Here is a 23,111-nt window from a genome sequence, read left to right as displayed (position 1 = left end):
TGCATTTCTCTGATGATTAAGGATGATGAGCTTTTTTTCATGTGTTTGTAGATTTTGCGTCTGTCTTCTTTAGAGAAGTTTCTCTTCAAGTCCCTTTTCCACCCTGAGATGGGGTCACGTGTTCTTTTCTTGTTAATACGTTTGAGTTCTCTGTGGATTCTGGTTATTAGACCTTTATCGGAGGTATAACCTGCAAATATTTTCTCCCATTCTGAGGGCTGTCTGCTTGCTTTACTCGCTATGTTCTTGGCTGTGCAGAAGCTTTTTAGTTTGATCAGGTCCCAGTAGTGTATTTTTGATACTGCTTCAATTGCCTGGGGAGTCCTCCTCATAAAATACTCACCCAGGCCGATTCCTTCAAGAGTTTTCCCTGCACTTTCTTCAAGTATTTTTATAGTTTCATGTCTTAAGTTTAAATCTTTTATCCAGTGAGAGTCTACCTTAGTTAATGGTGAAAGGTGTGGGTCCAGTTTCAATCTTCTACAGGTTGCCAGCCAGTTTACCCAGCACCATTGGTTAAATAGGGAATCTTTTCCCCACTGAATGTTTTTAATTGGCTTGTCAAAGATCAAATAACGGTAAGTAGCTGGGTTCATCTCTTTGTTCTCTATTCTGTTCCAGACATCTACTTCTCTGCTTTTGTGCCAGTACCATGCTGTTTTGATCACTGTGGATTTATAGTACAGTCTCATGTCTGGTAGCGTGAGTCTTCCTGCTTTGTTTTTATTGCTCAGTAATGTTTTGGCTATTCGAGGTTTTTTTCTCATTCCATATAAAACGAAGTATTATTTTTTCAAGATCTTTAAAGTATGACAATGGAGCTTTAATAGGAAATGCATTAAAGTTATATATTGCTTTGGGCAGTATGGACATTTCAAAAATATTGATTCTTCCCAGCCATGAGCATGGTATGTTTTTCCATCTGTTAACATCTTCAGCTATTTCTTTTCTTAGAGTTTCATAGTTCTCTTTGTAGAGATCTTTCACGTCCTTTGTTAGGTATACTCCCAAATATTTCATCTTCTTTGGCACTACTGTGAAAGGAATAGAGTCCTTGACTGGTTGTTCGGCTTGGTTATTGTTGGTATATATAAAGGCTACAGATTTATGGGTGTTGATTTGTAGCCTGAGACATTGCTGTATTCCTTGATCACTTTTAAAAGTGTTGTAGTAGAATCCCTAGTGTTTTCCAGATATACGATCATATCTGCGAAGAATGAAAGTTTGATCTCTTCTGACCCTATGTGGATACCCTTGATCGCCTTTTCTTCCCTAATTGCAATGGCTAAAACTTCCATTACAATGTTAAAGAGCAATGGAGACAATGGGCAACCTTGCCTGGTTCCTGATCTAAGTGGAAATGATTTCAGTTTAACTCCATTCAATACGATATTGGCTGTGGGTTTGCTATAGATGGCCTGTATTAGTTTAAGAAATGTCCCTTCTATACGAATTTTCTTAAGTGCTCTGATCATGAAGGGATGCTGGATATTATCAAAAGCTTTTTCTGCATCAATTGAAAGAATCATATGGTCTTTATTTTTAAGTTTGTTTATGTGTTGAATTACATTTATAGATTTATGTATATTGAACCAGCCTTGAGACCCTGGGATAAATCCGACTTGGTCATGGTGTATAATTTTTTTGATGTTTTGTTGGATTCTGTTTGTTAGGATCTTATTGAGTATTTTAGCATCTATATTCATTAATGATATTGGTCTATAATTTTCTTTTCTTGTTGGGTCTTTCCTTGGTTTGGGGATCAAGGTGATGTTTGCTTCGTAGAATGTGCTAGGTAATATTCCTTCTTTTTCTATATTTTGGAAGAGGTTTAGTAGTATAGGTACCAGTTCTTCTTTAAATGCTTGGTAGAATTCTGACGTAAAGCCATCTGGTCCTGGGCTTTTCTTTTTAGGGAGATTTTGTATAGTTGATGCTATTTCAGAACTTGATATAGGCCTTAGGCCTGTTCAACATTTCCACTTGGTTATGGCTAAGTCTTGGTAGATGGTGTGCTTCCAGGTATTGGTCGATTTCTTTCAGATTTTCATATTTGTGAGAGTAGTGTTTCTTGTAGTATTCATTAAGGATTTTTTGAGTTTCTGAGGGATCTGTTGTTATTTCATCATTACCATTTCTGATTGATGAAATTAGAGATTTTACTCTTTTTTTCCTGGTTAGGTTGGCCAGAGGTTTATCTATTTTATTGATCTTTTCAAAAAACCAGCTTTTGGATTTATTGATCTGTTGTATGGTTCTTTTGTTTTCAATTTCATTTAATTCTGCTCTGATTTTGGTTATTTCTTTTCTTCTGCTGCGTTTGGGGTTGAAGTGTTCTTCTTTCTCCAGTTGCTTGAGATGTTCCAGTAAGTTATTGACTTCCTCTCTTTCTGTTTTCTTGAGGAAGGCTTGCAGTGCTATAAATTTCCCTCTTAAGACTGCCTTTGCAGTATCCCAGAGGTTCTGGTAATTCGTGTCTTGATTGTTGTTTCGTTCCAAAAATACGGTGATTTCCTTCTTAATCTTGTCTATAACCCATGTATCCTTTAGCATAAGGTTGTTTAGCTTCCATGTTTTTGTATGGGTATGTAGGTTCCTGTTGTTATTTAGTTCAACTTTTATTCCATGATGGTCTGAGAAGATGCAAGGAATAATTTCTATTTTTTTAAATTTGCTGAGGTTAGATTTGTGGCCTAGGATGTGGTCGATTTTGGAGTATGTTCCGTGGGCTGATGAGAAGAATGTGTATTCAGTTTTTTTGGGATGAAATGTTCTGTAGATGTCTGTTACGTCCAGATGTTGAATGGTTGAGTTTAAGTCTAAAATTTCTTTGCTTAGCTTCTTTTTGTAGGATCTATCCAGGACTGCTAAAGGGGTGTTAAAATCTCCAACTACTATGGAAGTGGAGGAAATCGAGTTGCTCATGTCTGTTAGAGTTTCTCTTATAAATTGAGGTGCGTTGTTGTTGGGTGCATAAATATTAATAATTGAGATCTCATCATATTGAGTATTACCTTTAACAAATATGAAGTGTCCATCCTTATCCTTAATTATTTTAGTTGGTTTAAAGCCTATTGCGTCTGCAAACAGGATTGTAATGCCTGCTTTTTTCTGCTTTCCATTTGCCTGGAATATAGATGACCATCCCTTTACCTTGAGTCTATATCTGTCTTTTAATGTAAGATGCGATTCTTGGATGCAGCAGATATCTGGCTTGAGTTTTTGTATCCAGTCCGCCAACCTGTGCCTCTTTAGAGGACAGTTTAAACCATTCACACTAATTGAGAGTATTGATAAGCCTTTCGAGAGACCGGTGGACATTTTTAATCCTCTTGCGACTGTGTAAGTTGGAATTTGATCAAAAATTTTTTGGGTGGGTTTACTTTTGTGGTGGAGAATTACGCTGGTCTTTATGGAGGATAGGTCTAAGAATGTCCTGGAGAGCTGGTTTAGTTGTGGCAAATTTCTTCAACATGTGAATGTCGTTGAAGTATTTAATTGCTCCGTCATAAATGAAGCTCAGTTTAGCTGGGTACAGGATCCTGGGTTGAAAGTTATTTTGTTTTAGGAGATTAAAGGCCGATGACCATCTTCTTCTAGCTTGAAAGGTTTCAGCAGAGAGATCTTCAGTTATTCTGATATTCTTCTCCTTGTAGGTAATGGTTTTCTTTCATCCGGCAGCTTTCAGAATTTTCTCCTTCATATTAACTTCAGTGAAATTGATTATGATGTGTCTGGGGGATGTCTTATTTGGGTTGAGTCGTGCTGGAGTTCTGAAACTGTGTGCTATTTGAATTTCGGAATCTCTTGGCATGTCTGGAAGTTCTCCTTCATAATCTCATGGAGAAGAGACTCTGTGCCTTGTGAAGCCACTTTGTCGCTTTCGGGGATCCCTATAAGATGAATATTGGTTTTCTTCAAATTATCCGAGAGCTCTCTGAGAGAGTGGTCTGTTTTTGCCCTCCATTTCTCTTCTTCTTTGAGGGTTTGGGAGCGTTTGAAAGCTTTGTCATCAATGTCAGAAATCCTTTCTTCTGCTTGCTCCATTCTGTTACTGAGGGATTCTACTGTGTTTCTTAGATCTTTGAGGGATGCAACTTCTTGTCTCAATGTGTCGAAATCTTTGGTCATTTGGTCTTTGAATCTGTTGAATTCTTGAGATAACTTTTGGAATTCTAATTCGATTTTATTTGCTATCCAGATCCTGAATTCAATTTTTGATATCTCAGCTATTTGTTTGTGCATGGGGTCTTGTGCTGTTTCTTCCCCATTGATCCTTGGGGGAGTTGATCTACTCTGATTATTCATATTGCCAGAGTTTTTCTGTTGATTTCGCCTCATGATTGTTTTTCACTGTTGCCTCTGGCTGTCCTCAGAGTTGGGGAGGTGTCTCTCCAAGATTAGACCCCAGCGGGATCACTCTGTTGTTGCTGGATCTTTGTAGGGAGTGACTCTGTGTAGTTTCTCTGGGGCTGCTCTAGCTAGGGAGTTCTGGTTGTGGAAGCAGCTCTGGTTTGTGACATACCCGGATCCAGCAACAGGGCTGGGGGTGGTGCGCATGGTTCTGGGAGTGCCAGGCACCCAGTGACTTTGGCACAGAGAGCCCAAGGCTCCAGCAGTCTCTGGCCAGGAGAAGAGCTCTGCGCAGAGGCAGGGAGGGCTCCAAAGGGCACGCAGCTACCAGAGTTCCTGTCCAGATGAATGGGCTAGTGTGGAAGCTGGGAGGACGCAGGGTTGCAAGGCTCCCGCAGTTCCTGGTCAGGGAATGTGGAGGCCCGGTGGGTGCGGGTCACGTGTCGGGGGTTGCTGCACAGCTCTTATGGCAGTCTGGGCGGTGCCAAGCCCAGGAGTTTGAGGTTGCTATGAGCTGTGACATCACCGCACTCTACCCAGGGCAACAGCCCAAGGCTCCGGTGTTGAAAACTGTCTCACTCTGCCCCTAATGATTAAGGCTGTAAGGCAGCTCAGTCCCCGCCTTTAGGCTGCTCAGTCAGTACGTTACTTTGACCCGCCCAATCCTTGCTCTGAGACCCTGAGGGTGGAGCTTGCCGGGGCAGTTCTTTCACAATGGCTTCCTGTGCCCAGCTCAGTGGCTCAGTCTGGGGCCCCAGACAATGCCCAAAGTTCTCCACACTCCTGCTCAAGCTCTCCCCAAGGCAGTTCAACTGAGTGCTAAGTCCAAGAACACTGAAACAGTTCACAGGTAAGGCCTTTCTGGTTTGCAATCTCACTGCTGCTTGTACTTACAGTTGCCGGCATGATTAGGTCGATCGAACATACGCAACCACTTTTCAGTTTTCCACTGTTTTTGTCCTCCTCTTGGGGTCCAGAAGTCCCTTGCTGGCTCCCTGTATTCTCAAAGGGATGATTATAGGCAGATCCCACTGGCCAGAGATGCCTGGGGTCTTGTCTCCCCAGACTCGCTGTTCCCAGTTGCAGGGAAGCTGTTACTCAGCCGCCATCTATAATCTCTCTCCAACCTGCTCTTTTTACTTGACAGTGTGTTTTGGATCTCTTCCGTTACGTGTTGTTAAATTTATGTATATGTATAAATTTACATACACATGTATATGTATTCCTTTCTTTTAATTGTTTTGTCTTTTACTTTTGTCTTTTTTTAGTATGCTTTTAATTTTAGAATATTTTTAGATTTATAGAAAAGTTGCAAAGATAGTACAGAGTTCCCATATAACCCGTATTAGCTGCTCCTATTATTAAAATGTTGATTATATAGTATACTTTTCATAATTAATGAACCAGTAGTGATACATTTTTATTGACTAAAATCCATACGTTGTTTAGATGTCCTTAAGTTTTTTACCTAATGTACTTTTTTGGTTAAAGGCTCCCTTCTGGGATACCATCTTACATTTAATCATCATGTCTCTTTAGGCTCCTCTTGGCTGTGACAGTATCTCAAACTTACTCTTGATGACCTTGACACTTTGAGGAGTACCAGTTTGATATTTTGTGGAATGTCCATCAATTGAGACTTGTCTGTTGTTTTCCTGATTAGACTTGGGTAATGAGTTTTGGGGTGGAAGGCAATGACTTTATAAAGTTAAAAAATAAAATTTAATTACAAATTAAAACTATTGAAAGATTTATAATAGGAAATAGCCCTAGCTTTCCCTATACACTCCTCCCACTCCCACTAGCAGAAAATCACTTAGTTATCTCATCATCCACCTTTTTTTTTTTGTTATTGTTGTTTTGAGAAAGGGTCTTGTTCTGTCGCCCAGGCTAGAATGCAATGGGGTTATCATAGCTTACTTACTGCAACTTCAAAGTCCTGGCTCAAACATTTTTCCTGCCTAGCTTCCCAAGTAGCTGGGACTACAGGTACCTGCCAACCATGCCTGGCTAATTTTTAAAGACATGAGGTCCCACTCTGCTGCCCAGGCTGGTCTCAAACTCTAAGTGATAACACCTGTTTCCACCTCCCAAAGTAAGTAGGATGACAGACATGAGTCACTGTGGCCTCTCATCTACCTTCCAATTCTAAATTTTTGAATAAAATGTTCAGACTTTTTAAAATTAATTAATTTTAGATATATAGGGCAGTCTTACTAAGACAGGTCACATTTACCTCACTTATAACCTAGCTACTTTACTGTTTTTTTTTTTTAATAGCTTCACATACTTTAGTTAAAAGGATAATCAGTGCCTATAATTTCTTTGTAAATACTATTCAGTGCAGATCAGAAAGAGATCATTTTCTCTGTGGTTTTCTTGGTTTTCGTGTAGTTAAAAATTGTGTCTCTTTCATTTACATATATACCTATTGCTTCATTTTGTATTCTCATTTTTGTGTTCTGTGATAAGAGATTTATCTACCAAATCCCCCCTCACTTTTTTTTCCTGGAGGTCCTGTTTTTACAGTGTCCCATTCTTGTACTTCAACTTGAACTGATTACTCTCTGAGGCAGCTCCACAGCTTTCATCCTGATATATTTTCTGCCCTGGATCTCATGTCTTCTTCCTTCGTTTATTTGTTAATTTATTTGAGCATACCCTCAAGCAACTTCCAATGAAAGAATGCACGTGTGTCAAATTTTTTGGAATGTTTTGCTTGTATGAATGTCTTCCCTCAGGATTGATAGTTTAGGATATTATAGAATTCTAGGTTAAAAATTATTTTTCACTCAGAATTTTTGAAGGCACTGCTCTTTTGCTTTCTAGTACCTACATATTTCTTTTGAGTCCATTTCCATAGTTATCTGATCTTTATGTGAGTTTTTTTTTTTTCCTTTTCTCTGGAGGATTTTAGGATCTTTTCTATTCCTTGTGTACTGAAATTTTGTGTGTGTGTCTGAATGGGGCCATAATGACAGATTCCATCTTTTATACTCATCCCTTATGAAATCTTCCGTATCTGGAGGCTGGTCTTTCAGGGGAAAATTTATTTTATTCATTTGATTTTTTTCCTCGCTATAAAATTCTGGTTTCTTTTTTGAAATTTTTGATATTGGATAAATAGTTTTAGGTCAACTTTCTGCTGTTTTCCACTTTGTCTTGTTCTGTTTTTTGGGAGATTATCTTGTTTGAGTTCTAACCTTTGAAGTTTTTCAGTTTTGCTCTTTTTAATTTTCCATAGCTCTAAATATAATTAAGTGTAAGCATTTTAGGGAGGTATAACCACTTTGTTTTTAGTTCTACCCTTTGCCTTACCTGGGGTGCCAGAGTCTTGAAGCCTTTTCAGTTTCTTGGAAAAAGAAATTTGGTGTTTGCCTAAGCCATGAAAGTGAAATGATTTCTTGACCATTTAGTGTGGAAGGATTGAGAAGTGGAACTTCTGTTTATATAAACTATTAAATAATTTTCTTTGTTTTAAGATCTCTGTATGTATATATGTGTATACACACATGTGTACAAATACATACATATATGTGATGGTCTTGTGATCGTTGGTATAGATTTACATTTATGTATATTAACTTGCACTTTTCCCCCAACCTATTAAGATTGTCTGGATCAGCGTCTGTGGCTCAAGCGGCTAAGGCGCCAGCATCATACACCTGAGCTGGCGGGTTTGAATTCAGCCCGGGCCCACCAAACAACAGTGACAGCTGCAACCAAAAAATATCCGGGCGTTGTGGCAGGCGCCTATAGTTCCAGCTACTTGGGAGGTGGAGGCAGGAGAATTGCTTGAGCCCAGGAGTTGGAGGTTGCTGTGAGCTGGAATGCCACAGCACTCTACCCAGGGTGACAGATTGAGGCTCTGTCTCAAACAAAAAAAAAAAAAACAAAAAAAAAGATTTTCCCTGTGATGTTGACTCTTACTCTAAACATGGTTTGTTTGTTTGAGACAGTTTTACTGTGTTGCTCAGGCTGCAGTGCAGTGGTGTCATCATAGCTCACTTTAGCCTCAAATTCTTGGGCTCAAGTGATCCTCCCTCCTTGGCCTCTCAAAATGCTGGGATTGCCAGGCTCAGTGACTTATACCTGTAATCTATCTGGGAGGCTGAGGTCAATTGCCTGAGCTCAGGAGTTCAAGACCAGCCTGAGCCAGAGGGAGACCCCTGTCTCTAAAATAGCCCGTTGTTGTGATGGGTGCCTGTAGTCCCAGCTACTTGGGAGGCTGAGGCAAGAGGATTGCTCAAACCCAGGAGTTTGAGGTTGCTATGAGCTATGATGCCAGGGCATTTTATCCAGGTCGACAGAGTGAGACTTGGTCTCAAAAAAACAAACAAACAAACTGAAAACCATGGGATGATAGAAATGAACTACCATGCCTTGCCTAAACATGATTTTTATGGCTTATGACTTTTCACTATTTGAGCATGTACAAACTTATTTAACTAATCCTTTATTATTAAAATTTAAGTTATTTATAGTTGTTCACTATTATAAGTAATATGGGATGAGGATCCTTGTATACGTATGTGTACAGTTGGCCTGCTGTAGTAGTTGTTTTTTTTATTTTTTTATATATATATATTTTTTATTAAATCATAGCTGTGTACATTAGTATGATCATGGGGCACCATACACTTGTTTCATAGACTGTTTGACACATTTTCATCACACTAGTTAGCATAGCTTTCGTGGTGTAGTTGGGTTTTGAATCCACATATTTGACCAACCACAGATTTTCAAAAATCTCTAAAAAATAATTAAAAATACAATAATAAAAAATATACTGTAACTATTGTTTACATGGCATTTGTATTGTGTTAGGTATTATCTAGAGATGACTTAAAGTATATGGGAGAATGTGCTTAGGTTATATGCAAATACTGTGCCATTTTATATAAGGGATTGAATAATAACAGATCATGGGCTTCATGGGAAAACCAGTCCCCCGTGGCTACTGAAGGACAACTGTATTTGTGTAGGCTTGATTTTTTAAAAAAATTAATTCTAGTAATGGAATTGTGGAATCAAGGGATTGATCAGTACTTTTTTTCGGAGACAGATTCTCCCTTGTTTGCCCTGGGTACTGTGCCATGGCGTCACAGCTCACAGCAACCTCAGACTCTTGGGCTTAAGCGATTCTCTTGCCTCAGCCTCCCAAGTGTATGGGACTGCAGGCACATGTCATAATGCCCGGTTATTTTTTTGTTGTAGTTGTCATTGTTGTTTAGCAGGCCTGGGCTGGGTTTGACCCTGGTGTATGTGGCCAGAGACCTACCCACTGAGCTGCAGGCATCGCCCGGGATTGATCAATATCACTGCTTGTTCTACATATTATTAAATTGCCCCCCAGCAACACTACCTGTTTATACTTGTTGTTTGTAGAAACACCTATTTCATTTCCCCTTACCAGCAGTATTTTAATTTTTTTAAAATGGCTAATTTGATAGGCGAAAATGGTTTCCTACTCTTTTAATTTTTATTTCTTTGAATACTGACAAGGTTGAACTTATTTTTATGTTTAGCAGTAATAATTTTTTGAAACTTGCTTTTATGTTCTTTGTACTTTTTTCTACTTTTCTGTTTCTATTTTTAACATTTAAGTTTCCAGTTTTTATACCTTTTGTATACAATTTTAAGAGTTCCTTTTATTAAAAGAGCTGTACACATGGTGAGGATATGGAGAAAAGGGAGCTCTTGTACACTGATAGTGGGAATGTAAATCAGTACAGTCATTGTGAGAAACAGCTTGCAGGTTTCTCAGAAAATTAAAAACAAGTCAGACATGATGATTAATGCTTGTAATCCTCGCACGCTGGAAGGTGAAGGGGGGGAGGAGGGTTGCTTGAGCTCAGGAGTTGGAGATTAGCCTGACCAAGAGCAAAACCCTGTCTCTGCTAAGAATAGAAGAATGAGCTGGGTGTTGTAGTAGCTACAGTCCAGGCTATTTGGGAAGCTGAGGTAGGACGATCACTTGAGCTCTGGAGTTTGAGGTTGAAGCAAGCTATGATGATACATACCACTGTACTCTACTCAGGGTGAAAGAGACTGTGTCTCAAAAAAAAAAAAAAAATAGAGCTACCTTGTGATCAGGCAATCTCACTACTGGCTATATATTCAAATGATATGAAATCATTATGTAAAAGAGGTATCGGGCACTTTGCGTTCATTGCAGCAATATTCATTAATAGCTAAGAAACGGAATCAACCTAAATGTTCATCAGTGGATAAGTCGATAAAGAGAATGTGGTATTTATATACACAATGGAATACTCTTCAGCCCCAGTAAAGAAGGAAGTCCTATCATTTACAACACCATGATGAACAGTGTCCTAAATGACATAAGCTAGTCACAGAAGGACAAATGCTCTGTGACCATGTTTGTATGTGGTGTGCAAAAACTCATAGGAACAGAGAGTAAAATGGTGATTACACATACCAGAGGCTGGGCGTATTTGGGAAATGCTGGCCAAAGGACACAGAATTTCAGTGGGACAGCAATAATTAGTTCAAGACATCTACCTATCATGGTGACTGTAATTAACAATATAGTATATATTTGAAGATTGCTAAGAGTACATTTTTAAAGTGTTGTTGCCCACAAAAAATAAATATGTGTTAAGTATGTGAAGTAATACATACATTAAATAGCTTGATTGAGCCTGAGCCATTCCACAATGTATACATGTATCAACAGCATAAATAATACACAATTTTTACTTGCAATTAAACAAAAAGGAGATCTACATAAATGGAAATTAGCCTGTTGTCTTTTGGGGAAAATTTTTTGTCTTCATTTATGGGGAAATTTTTTTTATCTTCATTTAGTTTTAGTCAGAAAAATCTTGGGTCCCCAATTTCATACAGCAGTAGTGTCATTAAGCTGTAAAACTTTTTGTCACAAATGAGCAGACCAGTTAGGTAAGGGAAGTAAATTTGAGGAACCATTCCTAGAAGATTTTAAGGAATAAAAATTTCTTTTTCTGCTGTGGCATGGCTGAAGAGAGAAGGAAGTATTGACAATGTTGAACCCAGAACACTTATGGAAGAGAAAAATCATTGCTATATTGAAAATGCAGTAATTTCTCACTTAATCGCAAAGCCTGTTTTATGCATTAAACAACCCTTCTCTATCCTCAGGGAGTTTATACTGGTGGGGATGAGGATGATAAGGAAACAGAAATATTTGTAATTAAGTAGACTACCATGTGAAATTTGCTGTAACAGTGATAGAGAACCTGCTTACCCTAAGCTGTAGTACTAATGGGCCTTGTAGGTGACTACGAAAAGTTCGAGCTGTTACCTCTCTTTTATAGAGTGATAAATGACAATTGAGGATTAAGAGAGGAGAGAGAGAAAAATGAAAGGCTTAACAACTATTTTTTAGTTTTGAATAGTTTTTTCTATTTCTGAGGTCATTGAGATAGGGTAATGGAGAATGATAATGAATTAAAAAAGTTTTTTTTTGAGACAGAGTCTCACTTTGTCACCCTTGGTAGAGTGCTGTGGGACTCATAATTCACAGCGGCCTCAAATTCTTGGGCTCAAGAGATCCTTGTGCCTCATCTTCCTGAGTAGCTGGTACTATAGGCACCCACCACAGTGTCTGGCTATTTTTAGAGGCAGGGTTCTTGCTCTTGCTGGTCTGGAACTTCTGAGCTCAAGCAAGCCACCTGCTTTGGCCTCCCTGAGTGCTAGGATTAAAGGCTTGAGTCACCACACCTGGCAATGAATTAAAATTTTTGTCATAATTAGAAGACAATTATTTTAGAAAGGGGAAGTATATAGTATATTTTTAAAAAGTCATTGGGGTGGTGCCTGTGGCTCAGTGGGTAAGAGTCTAGCCCTATATACTGAGAGTGGCGGGTCTGGCCAAACTACAACAACAACAAAAAAATCTGCGCGTTGTGGTGGGCGCCTGTAGTCCCAGCTACTCGGGATGCTGAGGCAAGAGAATCGCCTAAGCCCGAGAGTTGGAGGTTGCTGTGAGCTGTGTGACCGAGGGCAATAAAGTGAGACTCTTGTCTCTGCAAAAAAAAAAGTCATTAGATTCTGGCTTGGCACCCGTAGCACAGTGGTTACAGTACTAGCCACATGGACCCAGGCTGGCGGGTTCAAATCTGGCCTGGGCCAGCTAAACAACAATGAAAACTGTAACAAAAAAATAGCCAGGTATTGTGGGCGCCTGTAGTCCTAGCTACTTGGGAGGCTGAGGCAAGAGAATTGCTTACGCCTAAGAGTTTGAAGTTGCTGTGAGCTGTGAGCCATGGCAATTTACTGAGGGTGACAGTGAGACTTTGTCTCAAAAAATAAAAAAAAAGGTCATTAGATTCTGCTGCAGGGATTGTAAAAAAAAGTCATAAGAATGCTTAAAATATAAAGTGGTCTTCTGTTATCTTTGAAATAATTCTGAGGATTCCAGATAAATAGGCTATTGACACATCTGATCTATTAATAAATCTCTTAAAAGGATTTTCAAACTATGTTTTCCTAAAGTTTTATTTTCTTTTTTGATATGTATTTCATATGGTAACACACACCTTTTCATCTGTACACGACTGTTTTCCCTCTGGGTTTAGTTTGTTGACACATGATAGTTGTACATATTATTTGGGTACACATGATATTTTGATACATGCATACAATGTGTAGTGATCAAATCAGGGTAATTCAGATATCTGTCACCTCAAATATTCATTTTTCTTTATGCTGGTAGCATTCTAGTTCTTTTCTTCTAGCTGTTTTGGACTATACAACACATTATCGTTAGTTATAGTCACCCTATTGTGCTATTGAACACTAGATCTCATTCCTTCTATCTAAACGTATTTCTACACCCATTAACCAACCTTTCTTCTGCCCTTCCTGGTCTGTGGTAATGACCAACTCTCTACCTCCATGAAATCTACTTTTTAAGCTCCCACGTATGCATGAGAACACGTAATATTTTTCTTTCTGTTCCTGGTTTACTTTACTTGAAATAATGACCTCCAAATGACTGCAAATGATAGGAAGGATTTCATTCTTTTTTAAGTCTGTATTCCATTGTGTGTGTGCGCCACCTTTTCTTGGGGTTCTATTTATACATGTATAAAAGAAAAGAAATTAGTATATTGAAGAAATAATCTGTACTCTCATGTTTGTTATAGTATTATTCATCATGCCCAAGATACTGGCTGGTCCTAGTGCACTGGTGTTTATGTAATAGCCAAGATACGGAATTAACTAACTGTTCATCAATTTCTGGGTTCTTTCTTATGTTTCATTGCTTTTGTGTCTATTTTTATGCTGGTACTATTGGTTACTATAGTTTTGTAGTATATTTTGAAGTGAGATGGTTTGATGCCTCCAGCTTTATTCTTTTTGGTCAGGATTTCTTTGGCTATTTGAGGTCTTTTGTGGTTCCACAGTCATTTTAGGATTCTTTTTTTCTATTTCTGTGAAGAATGTCATTGGTATTTTGATAAAGATTGCATTGAATATATAGATTGGGTAATATTTACATTTTAAACAGTATTAATTTTTCAGATTTATAAGCGTGGGATTTTTTTCCCTTTATCCTGTGTTTATTTTCTTTCATCAGTATTTTTTTTCTTTTTTCTTTTTTTGAGGCAGAGTCTCACTTGGTTGCCCTCGGTTGAGTGCCTTGGCGTCACAGCTCATAGCAATCTCAAACTCTAGAGTACAAGCCATTCTCTTGCCTCAGCCTCCCAAGTAGCTGGGACTACAGGTGCCTGCTATTATGCCTGGCTTTTTTTTTTTTTTTTTTTTTTTTTTTTTTGCTGTAGCTGTCATTGTTTAGCAGGCCTGGGCTGGATTTGAATCCACTAGCCCAGTGTATGTGGCCGGTGCCCTAACCACTGCTTTCTGGGCACTGTGCATCATCAATGTCTTATGGTTTTCTTTATGGAGATCTTTTGACTTTTTTGGTTAAATTTATTTCTAGGTATTTTGTATTTTTTGTAGTTACTATAAATGGAATTGCTTTCTTGATTTACTTTTCAGCTAGTTTGTTGTGTGTATAGAATCACTGCAGAGATTTGTATGTTGATTCTGTGTCCTGTACATTTACTGAATTAGTTTCTTAGTTGGTGGAGTGTTTAGGCTTTTCTAAATATCATATGTTGTCTGAACAAGGATAATTTGAATTCTTCCTTTATAATATGGATGTTTTCTGCTCTTGTCTTTGTTTTTTTCGAGACACAGCCTCAATCACCCTGGGGTTGAGTGCTGTGGCGTTATAGCCCATAGCAATCTCAAACTCTTGGGCTCAAGAGATCCTCTTGTCTCAGCCTCCCAAGTAGCTGGGAGTACAGGCTCCCACCTTAGTGCTGGGCTAGTTTTTCTATATTTAGCAAAGATGGATCTTGCTTTGTGCAGGCTGGTCTTGAACTCCCTGAGTTTAGGTGATCTATCTGCCCAGGCCTCCCAGAATGCTAGTCTTCCTCTTGTCTTTGCTCTGGCTAGGACTTCCAGTACTATGTTCAATAAAAGTGGTGAAAGTACACATCCTTTTCTTGTTCTAGTTCTTAGAGAAGAGGCTTTCAAGGCTGGGCTGCAGTGGCTCGTGCCTGTAATTCTCACACTCTGGGAGGCTGAGGTGGGTGGATTGCCTAAACTCAGGAGTTCAAGACCAGCCTGAGGAACACTGAGACCTACATCTCTAAAAATAGCTGGGTGTTGTGGTGGGTGCCTATGGTTCCAGCTACTTGTGAGGCTGAGGCAAGAGAATTGCTTGAGCCCAAGAGTTTGAGGTTGGTGCGAGCTGTGATGTCAGGGCACTCTACCAAGGATGACAAAGTGAGATACTGTGTCAAAAAACCCCAAAAAGACAAAACCCAGAAAAAACTAGCTGGGCTTGGTGGTGGCTGCCAGCTACTTGGGAGGCTGAGGCAGGAGAATCGCTTAAACCCTGAAGTTTGATGTTGCTGTGAGCTATGATGATGCCATGGAACTGTACCCAGACCAACAGAGTGAGATTCTGTCTCAAAATAGGGAGAGAAAAAAAAAAAAAAAAGGATTTCTTCCCCCTCCCCCTTCCCATTTAGTATGATGTTAACCTGAGTTTGTCATGTATGGTCCTTACTGTTTTGAAGTATGTAATATAGTTTGGATATTTCCCCCCTCCAAATCTATGTTGAAATTTGATTGCCTTGTTGGAAGTGGGGTCTAGTGGGAGGTGCTTGGGAGTAGATCTCTCACAATAGGCTTACAGTCTTCCCCATAGTAATGAGTACTCATACTGTTAGTTCCTACAAGAGCTGATTGTGGGGAAAAAAAGTGGCACCTCCTTTCTCTCTTCCTTGCTCCCTATCTCACCATGTGACATGCCTTCTTCCTTCTCCTGTTCCCTTTCACCATGATTAAAAGTTTCCTGAAACCCTTACCAGAAACAGATGCTGGAGCCATGCTTCTTTTACAGCCTGCAGAAACATGAGCCAAATAAACCTCTTACCTTTATAAATTACCCAGCCTTCAGATATTCTTTTATAGCAGTGCAAGTGGACTAACACAGTATGTTCTTTGTAGATCTAGTTTATTGAGGGTTTTTATCATAAAGGGATAAATTTTGTTGAATGTTTTTCAGCATCTACAAAAAAGATCATATGGTTTTTGTTATTGAGTCTGTTAATGAGGTGTATCATTTTTATTGATTTGCATATGTTGAACCATGCTTGCATCCCTGGGATGACTTCCACTTGAACATGGTGAGTGATCTTTTTTTTTTTTTTTTATTGTTGGGGATTCATTGAGGGTACAATAAGCCAGGTTACACTGATTGCAATTGTTATGTAAAGTCCCTCTGGTGAGTGATCTTTTTAAAATGTGTTGTTGTGTTTGGTTTGCTAGTATTTTGTGGAGGATTTTTGTATCTATGTTCATGTGAAGTGATGGCCTGAAGTTTTCATTTTTCGTTGTGTCCTTGTGTGATTTTGTTTTGGTAGCAGGGTAATGCTGGCTTCTTAGTATGAATTTGGAAGTAGTACCGCCTCTTCAGTTTTGTGGAATAGTTTGAGTACAATTGGTTTTAGTTCTTTTTTAAAGAACATGTCATTACTACTCAAAGTCCATAGTTTACATAAGGATAGGTGTAGTACATTCTCTGGGTTTGGACACATTTATCTACCGTTACAGTATTGTAAAGGGTATTTTCACTGCCTTAAGAATCCTTTGTGCTGTGCTGTTCATACTTCTCTCCTTCCTCTGCCCTGGCAAAAGCTGACCCTCTTACTATCTCCGTAATATTATCTTTTTTTTTTTTTTTTTTTTTTGCAGTTTTTGGCCGGAGCTGGGTTTGAACCTGCTACCTCTGGCATATGGGGCCGGCGCCCTACTTCGTTGAGCCACAGGCACCGCCCTCCGTATATTATCTTTTGCAGAATGTTGGAATGATTGCAGAATGGTTGGGATGATGTAGTATGTGGTCTTTTCAGGTTGGCGTCATTTATTTAATATTAGGTAACATCCATTTACTGTCTTTGCATGACATGATAGCTCATTCCTTTAGTACTGAAGAGTGTTCCATTGGGTGTGCCACAGTTTATCTATTCAGCTACTGAAGTTGCTTCCAATTTTTGTCAATTATGAATAAAGTTGCTATAAACATCTGCACACAGGCTTTTCTGTGAGCATAAATTTATATCTACTTTGTATTAATACTAAAGAGTGTGATTGCTGCATCGTGTGATAAGGGTGTGTTTTGTAAGAAACCATCAAAATGTCTTCCAAGGTGGCTGTACCATTTTGGATTCTTTCCAGCAAGGAATTCAATTTCCTTTTGTTCTATGTTTTCAGTGTTTGGTGTTGTCAATGTTCTGGATTTTGGCCTTTCTAATCGGTGTGTAGTAGTATCTCATTGTTCTAATTTGCCTTTACCAGATGACTTACAATGTGGAGCATCTGTTCATATGCTTCTTTTCTGTATGTATATCTTTTTTGATGAAGTACGTGTCAATCTTTGTGGGTTTTTTTTTAGGCAGAATCTCACTGTTGACCCAGGCTAGAGTACCTTGAGTCTCTTAGCTCACAACAACCTCAAACTCCTGTGTTCAGGTGATTCTCTTGCCTCAGCCTCCCAAGTGCTGGGATTACAGTCAGGGGCCACCTTGCCTGGCCTTTTTTTTTTTTTTTTTTCAAAGAGATGAGGTTTTGTATGTTGCCCAGGCTGGCCTCAAACTCCTAGGCTTAAGAGATCCTTCCACCTTACCTTCCTAGTAGCTGAGACTACAGCCATTTACCCTAGATTAGATTTTTTCCCCCGTCTCCCTTTTCTTTTCTTTTGAGACAGCCTCATTATGTCGCCCTGGGTAGAGCGCTGTGGCATCACAACTCACAGCAACCTCAAACTCTTGGGCTTAAGCTTTTTCTCTTGTCTCAGCCTCCCAAGTAGCTGGGACTACACACACCCACCACAATGCCTGGCTATTTTTTGGTTGTAGTTGTCAGTGTTGTTTGGCAGGCCTGGGCTGGATTCGAACCTGCCAGTTCTGGTATATGTGGTATATGCCGCTGAGCTATAGGTGCCGAGCCTCTTTTCCTTTTTCTATTTATCCTTTTCTTTTTCTTTTCTTTTTTTTTTTGCATGTGGATGTTTATAGTTTTTCAGCACCATTTGGTGAAAACTATCTTTATTATATTGCCTCTGCTTCTTTGATAAATGGTGAGTTGACTATATTTAAGGTGGTTTATTTCTGTTCTTTATTTAGTTCTACTGAATCATTCATTCTTTTTATTAATTCAATTAAAAAATTTTTTTTGAGACAAAGTCTCACTTTTGTTCAGGCTAGAGTGGCATGGTGTCTACCTAGTTCATAGCAACCTCAAACTCCTGGGTTCAAGTGATCTTCCTGCCTAAGTCTCCTGAGTATATCTGGGACTACAGCCACTATCTGGCTAATTTTTTCTATTTTTCTAGTTTTAGTAGAGATGGGGGTCTTACTCTTACTCAGGCTGGTCTTCAACTCCTGAGTTCAAGTGATCTTTCCTTCTTGGCCTCTCAGAGCTAGGCTTATAGGCACGAGCGACTGTGCCCAGCCCATTTGTCCATTCTTTTGCCAATACCACACTGTCATGATTCTTCTTTTCATTTTTGTGTAAAACTTGTAGCCCTTACGTGAAGTTTGACTTTTCAGTTTCTTGTTCTTATGGTGGCAGAATTCTCACTTTTACTCTGAGAATTTTGATGAAAAGATTAATTAGAAATTTTTTTGTAAGCCTGTGATTAGACTGTGAAGGATAAAACAATACAAATTCTTGGTCATGGAAAGAAATGATTAAAAACTGAATAAGAACCATAGTTTTCTTAGGAATAATGTATTATAGTAAACATGATGTCAGGGTGCTGTTTTCCATCATAATCCCTTCCTTGTTAAAAGATTTAGAAGTAGCTTTTATGTACATGAGAATATTATAGAGTGTTAGCAGAAGATTCGAGATTTTATGTATACTGGTGTTTGAGTTAGGGCTAGAAGTTCCTTTTTATGACTCAATATTTTGTGTGGCTAAATAGACATATTTTCCCATATTTATAAGGCTTATCTCTGTACAAAATACTTGTGTATATTTTTCCTATTAATCGTTACATAAACTCCATTTTACAGTTGAAATTGGAGATCTTTGAAAGTTTTTCAGTTATCAAAGGTTTGTTGTAATGTAGAAGTTAGTCTTGAACCTATGGGTCTTTCTCACTTACAGTCTTCTCACATTTTTTGTAGCTGTGCTGTGAAACCTGATTGTAGCAAATTTAATGGTGGCATTTAAGGTTGGATTTTGAAAAAGAACATGCTCTGAGAAGGAGAAAAAATTCCAGGAAAGGTGAAGCGTAGGCTGAAAGACTAAGATAGGTGTGTGGGTTAGGACAGAAGTGATGCCACAAAAAATACTTTTAGGTTTTGTGTTTGCTGAGGTTTGGGGTGTGTGGAGGGGTGACTGCAGTTATATTGTCAGTCTCTTTTCTATATTGGCCATGTCATTTTTAAAATTGACATAGATGTTTTTCATATAATGACTTCATGCCTGCAGCTTTGCTTGAACTATTTAATACCATGCTTGAGTGTATATTTCAAGAACCCTTTTCCTATGTTATCAAACTAATACCCATTGGTTTGTGGGTTTCTACGATGTGTCCATCGTAGAAACTTAGAAATTTTCTACCACTTGAAATTAGTGGCTTTTAATAATTTAGATCATTATTGTCTTTGTTTTTTGAATATATGTATTATTTGTAACTTTTAAAAATAACTGAGTTATATTGTATTATAGTTTTATTCCCTAAGAAACTAGTTGAATTTTATTCTGAGAAATATTTATATTTTTTGATTGTGGTAGGCTTTATAGTATATAATATTAGGAATATATACCATTAAAAATCTATAGTTACTTAGAAGTCAAGATCATGTTTTTCTTCAGGGGTGCTGCACAAAGACCGAAATGGAACACAGGGATTCTAGTGTGCAGTTTCACAAGTATGTTCAGTTTTGTGGAGATGGAGCTGTATGTGTATACTTACATACATTTTCTTTTTGTTTCTTATTTATGCTTTAGAGATGGAATGTCTTTTGCCCAGGTTTTAGTCAGTGGTGCTGTCATAGCTCACTATAGCCTCAAACTCCTGGGCTCAAGTGGATACATACTACAATTCTCAGCTCCATTTGTGAACATTTTCTTTCTTTTTTTTTTTTTAATTTTTGAGACAGAGTCTCAAGCTGTCACCCTGGATAGATTCTGTGGCATCACAGCTCACAGCATCCCCCAACTAGGGCTAAAGCGATCCTCTTGCCTCAGTTTTTCTACTTTTAGTAGAGACGAGGTCTTGCTTTTGCTCAAGCTGGTCTCAAACTGGTGAGCTCAAGCAATCCACCTGTCTTGGCCTCCTAGAGTGTTTGGATTACAGGCGTGAGCCACCGCGCCCCACATGTGTACATTTTCTATATGAATATTATACTTTTTAAAAAAAATTAATCTTTTTGTTTTATTTTGAGACAGTGTCTCACTATGTTACCCTGGGTAGAGTGCCATAGCGTCACAGCTCACAGCAACCTCCAAGTCTTGGGCTTAATCCTCAGTCTCCCAAGTAGCTGGGACTACAGGTGCCTGCCAGAATGCCTGGCTATTTCTTGTTACAGTTGTCATTGTTGTTTAGCTGGCCCAGGGAGGGGCTAGTGCATGTGGCTGGCGCCGTAACCACATGGCATGGAGCCGTGAATATTATGCTTAATAAAATTAAATGGTGGTTACTGAAACAACACTTTTAGGTTAATGAGATTAACATGGATGATTGGAAAAAGAAATATGGAGACATTTTAGAGAACTACTTTGTCTTCAATTATGATTTTAAATGATAAATAAATAGTTCATTTTAAAGAAAATTTTGGGCCAGGTGTGGTGGCTCATGTCTGTAATCCTAGCACTCAGAGAGGCCCAGATGGGTTCATTGCTTGAGCTCAGGAATTTGAAACCAGCCTAAGCAAGAGCAAGACCCTGTCTCTACTAAAAATAGAAAAACAATCTGGGTGTTGTGGCAGGCATCTGTAGTGCACTTGGGAGGCTGAGGCCAGAGGATCGCATGAGCCCAAGAGTTTGAAGTTGCTGTGTGTGAGCTATGATGCCATACTCACTCTCACCCAGGGGGACAGAGTGAGACTCCTCCAAAAGAAAAAAAACGTTTGGTTTCTTGGGAAGTATTAACCTACGTGTGTTTCTAAGCTCCAGCTATTTTGAACATAGAACTAGATGGCAGCCATTGACAGGATTTCAAGGACTGTATTTCTCTCTTGTTTTTTACAATTCACATTTTCCTAGGACTTTAAATAAAGATCAGAAAGTAAGACTAGCAGATGAATCAGAAAGGTAAAGACAGTTGAATCTATTGTAGAATTTAAGTTATATACCAAAAAAGATCTAGCTTATTCATGACCTCTGTTATCGTTAACGTTTTTCTTAGATACAGACTGCTTATTTGTTGAACCAGTGAATCCCTGTTTTTGTTTGCTGTACTATCAACTGTTCTATCATTACGTTGGAGTATATCACTTAGAAAAAGCACTTTGTCAGTATAATAGGTGAAAATGGTGTCTTTTAATTTATATTTTTAAATTATTAATAATGAAGTTTAAAATAGGTTTATTTAATATAACTTACCAAAAACCCATGCTATTTAATATGGTAGCCACTAGTTTTATGTAGCTGTTGAACACTTAAAATGGAGCTGGTTTGAATCGTCATAAATACAAAAGATACAGTGGGTTTTGAATTTTTTTTTTAAATCTTGTTATTAAAAAAACAAACATAAAATACTTTAGTAATAATTTTTAATATCAGTTCCATGTTAAAATTATGATATTTTGGATATATTGAGTGAAATAAGATACACTGTTAAAATTAATTTTACCTTTTAAAAATGTTTTTAATGTGGCTCTGAGGAAATATAAATTTACATATGTGGCTAGCATTCTGTTGGGCAGTGCTGATGTAGATAGTAATTTAATCTTTAGGTGATTAGGATTGGATTACTATTTATAGAAAAGAAATTGGGAGGGCTTTTTAAGAGATTATGCAGTGTTCATATACACTGCATAATCTCTGTTATATGTCCAGGGTATTTTACAGTTTTTGTGTGCTTCTATCATGGCTTTTTAATGAATGATAATAAGCTTTTTACATTGTCCTCTATATTTTGTCTTTTGCTGGGCACATAAGTTGATTGAACAAACAAATAGTAAGGTATTAAGTATATAAGCTCAAAGTTTCAATTTTTAAAATGTAAGTAAGCAGCAATTCCTACAGTTCTTATGCCCTTTATTTTAATAATCACAGTATCACCACCTAATCATATTAGTCATATTCTTTTTAAAATGTGCAAGGGTAAGTGAGTTAACATGTAGTCTTACAGATGCCAGGATTTGCATAGTGATTTTATATCCTTTTTTAATTTAATTTTTATAGTAACCTTATGAGGAAGGTATCAACTACCATTTTACAGAAGAGGAAACTGAGGTTGAGTGATTTTTTTTTTTTGATGTTATGTTACTAATTCAGATATACCCAATTTCAAAGCTAGCACTTTTCTAAATGGTAGCTTTCTCTCTGCAATTAAAGTCAGCCAATTATTTTAAGTGATTTGAAGTAAATAAAGAATAATCATTAGAATGAAATGCATAATGATAAATTTTGACATGTATTTCATATTAAATGAAAAACAAAATTTAGAAATATTTCCTAGAACCTGAGAAGAAGGAAAAAGGGCACATTTGTTTCTCATTCTCATTTCCTTTGTATACTGTAGTTCTAGACATTAAGGTATAGTTTATGGAGAAAAATGAAATTGTCATGGTTTTAAATATTTCCTTTATTTTGTCTTTCAGATAAAATCAAAGACAAAATTAAAGAGAGAGACAAAGAAAAAGAAAGAGAGAAAAAGAAACATAAAGTAATGAATGAGATCAAGAAAGAGAATGGAGAAGTAAAGATTTTGCTGAAAAGTAAGTTTTATTTAGGAATTTTAGTTTTTGTTTTTTTTTTTAATTATACTGCTTAGCATACTTACTGGCTAAGTGAGTAAATTAAGAAATGTTGCTTGGTGGCCAGGTGCAGTGGGTCATGCCTGTAATTCTAGCACTATAGGAGGCCAAGGCAGGTGGATTGCCTGAGCTCAGGTGTTAAAGACCAGCCGGAGCAAAAGTGAGATCTCTTCTCTAAAAAGAGGTGGATGTTATGGCAGGCACCTATAGTTCCAGCTACTTGGGAGGCCGAGGCAA

At 38.0% G+C, this 23,111-nt stretch overlaps 1 protein-coding gene across 2 annotated transcripts in view; it reads left to right on the top strand.

Moving 5' to 3' along the window:
- Positions 1-23,111, top strand: part of RSBN1L (round spermatid basic protein 1 like) — a 117,948-nt gene that overhangs the window by 32,405 nt on the left and 62,432 nt on the right. The window contains exon 2 of one of the 2 annotated variants that reach the window (XM_053553891.1): positions 22,719-22,835. The exons of the other annotated variant lie outside the window; for it this stretch is intronic. Within the exon in view, the coding sequence (XP_053409866.1) occupies positions 22,719-22,835 (117 nt within the window). The remainder of the gene's footprint in view (positions 1-22,718; positions 22,836-23,111) is intronic. 2 annotated transcript variants of the gene reach the window in all.

Source organism: Nycticebus coucang, chromosome 11, assembly GCF_027406575.1.
Source record: "Nycticebus coucang isolate mNycCou1 chromosome 11, mNycCou1.pri, whole genome shotgun sequence".
Classification (NCBI taxonomy): domain Eukaryota; kingdom Metazoa; phylum Chordata; class Mammalia; order Primates; family Lorisidae; genus Nycticebus; species Nycticebus coucang.
The sequence above is the reverse complement of the archived record's forward strand: the minus strand, read 5'-3'. Positions and strand labels throughout refer to the sequence as shown.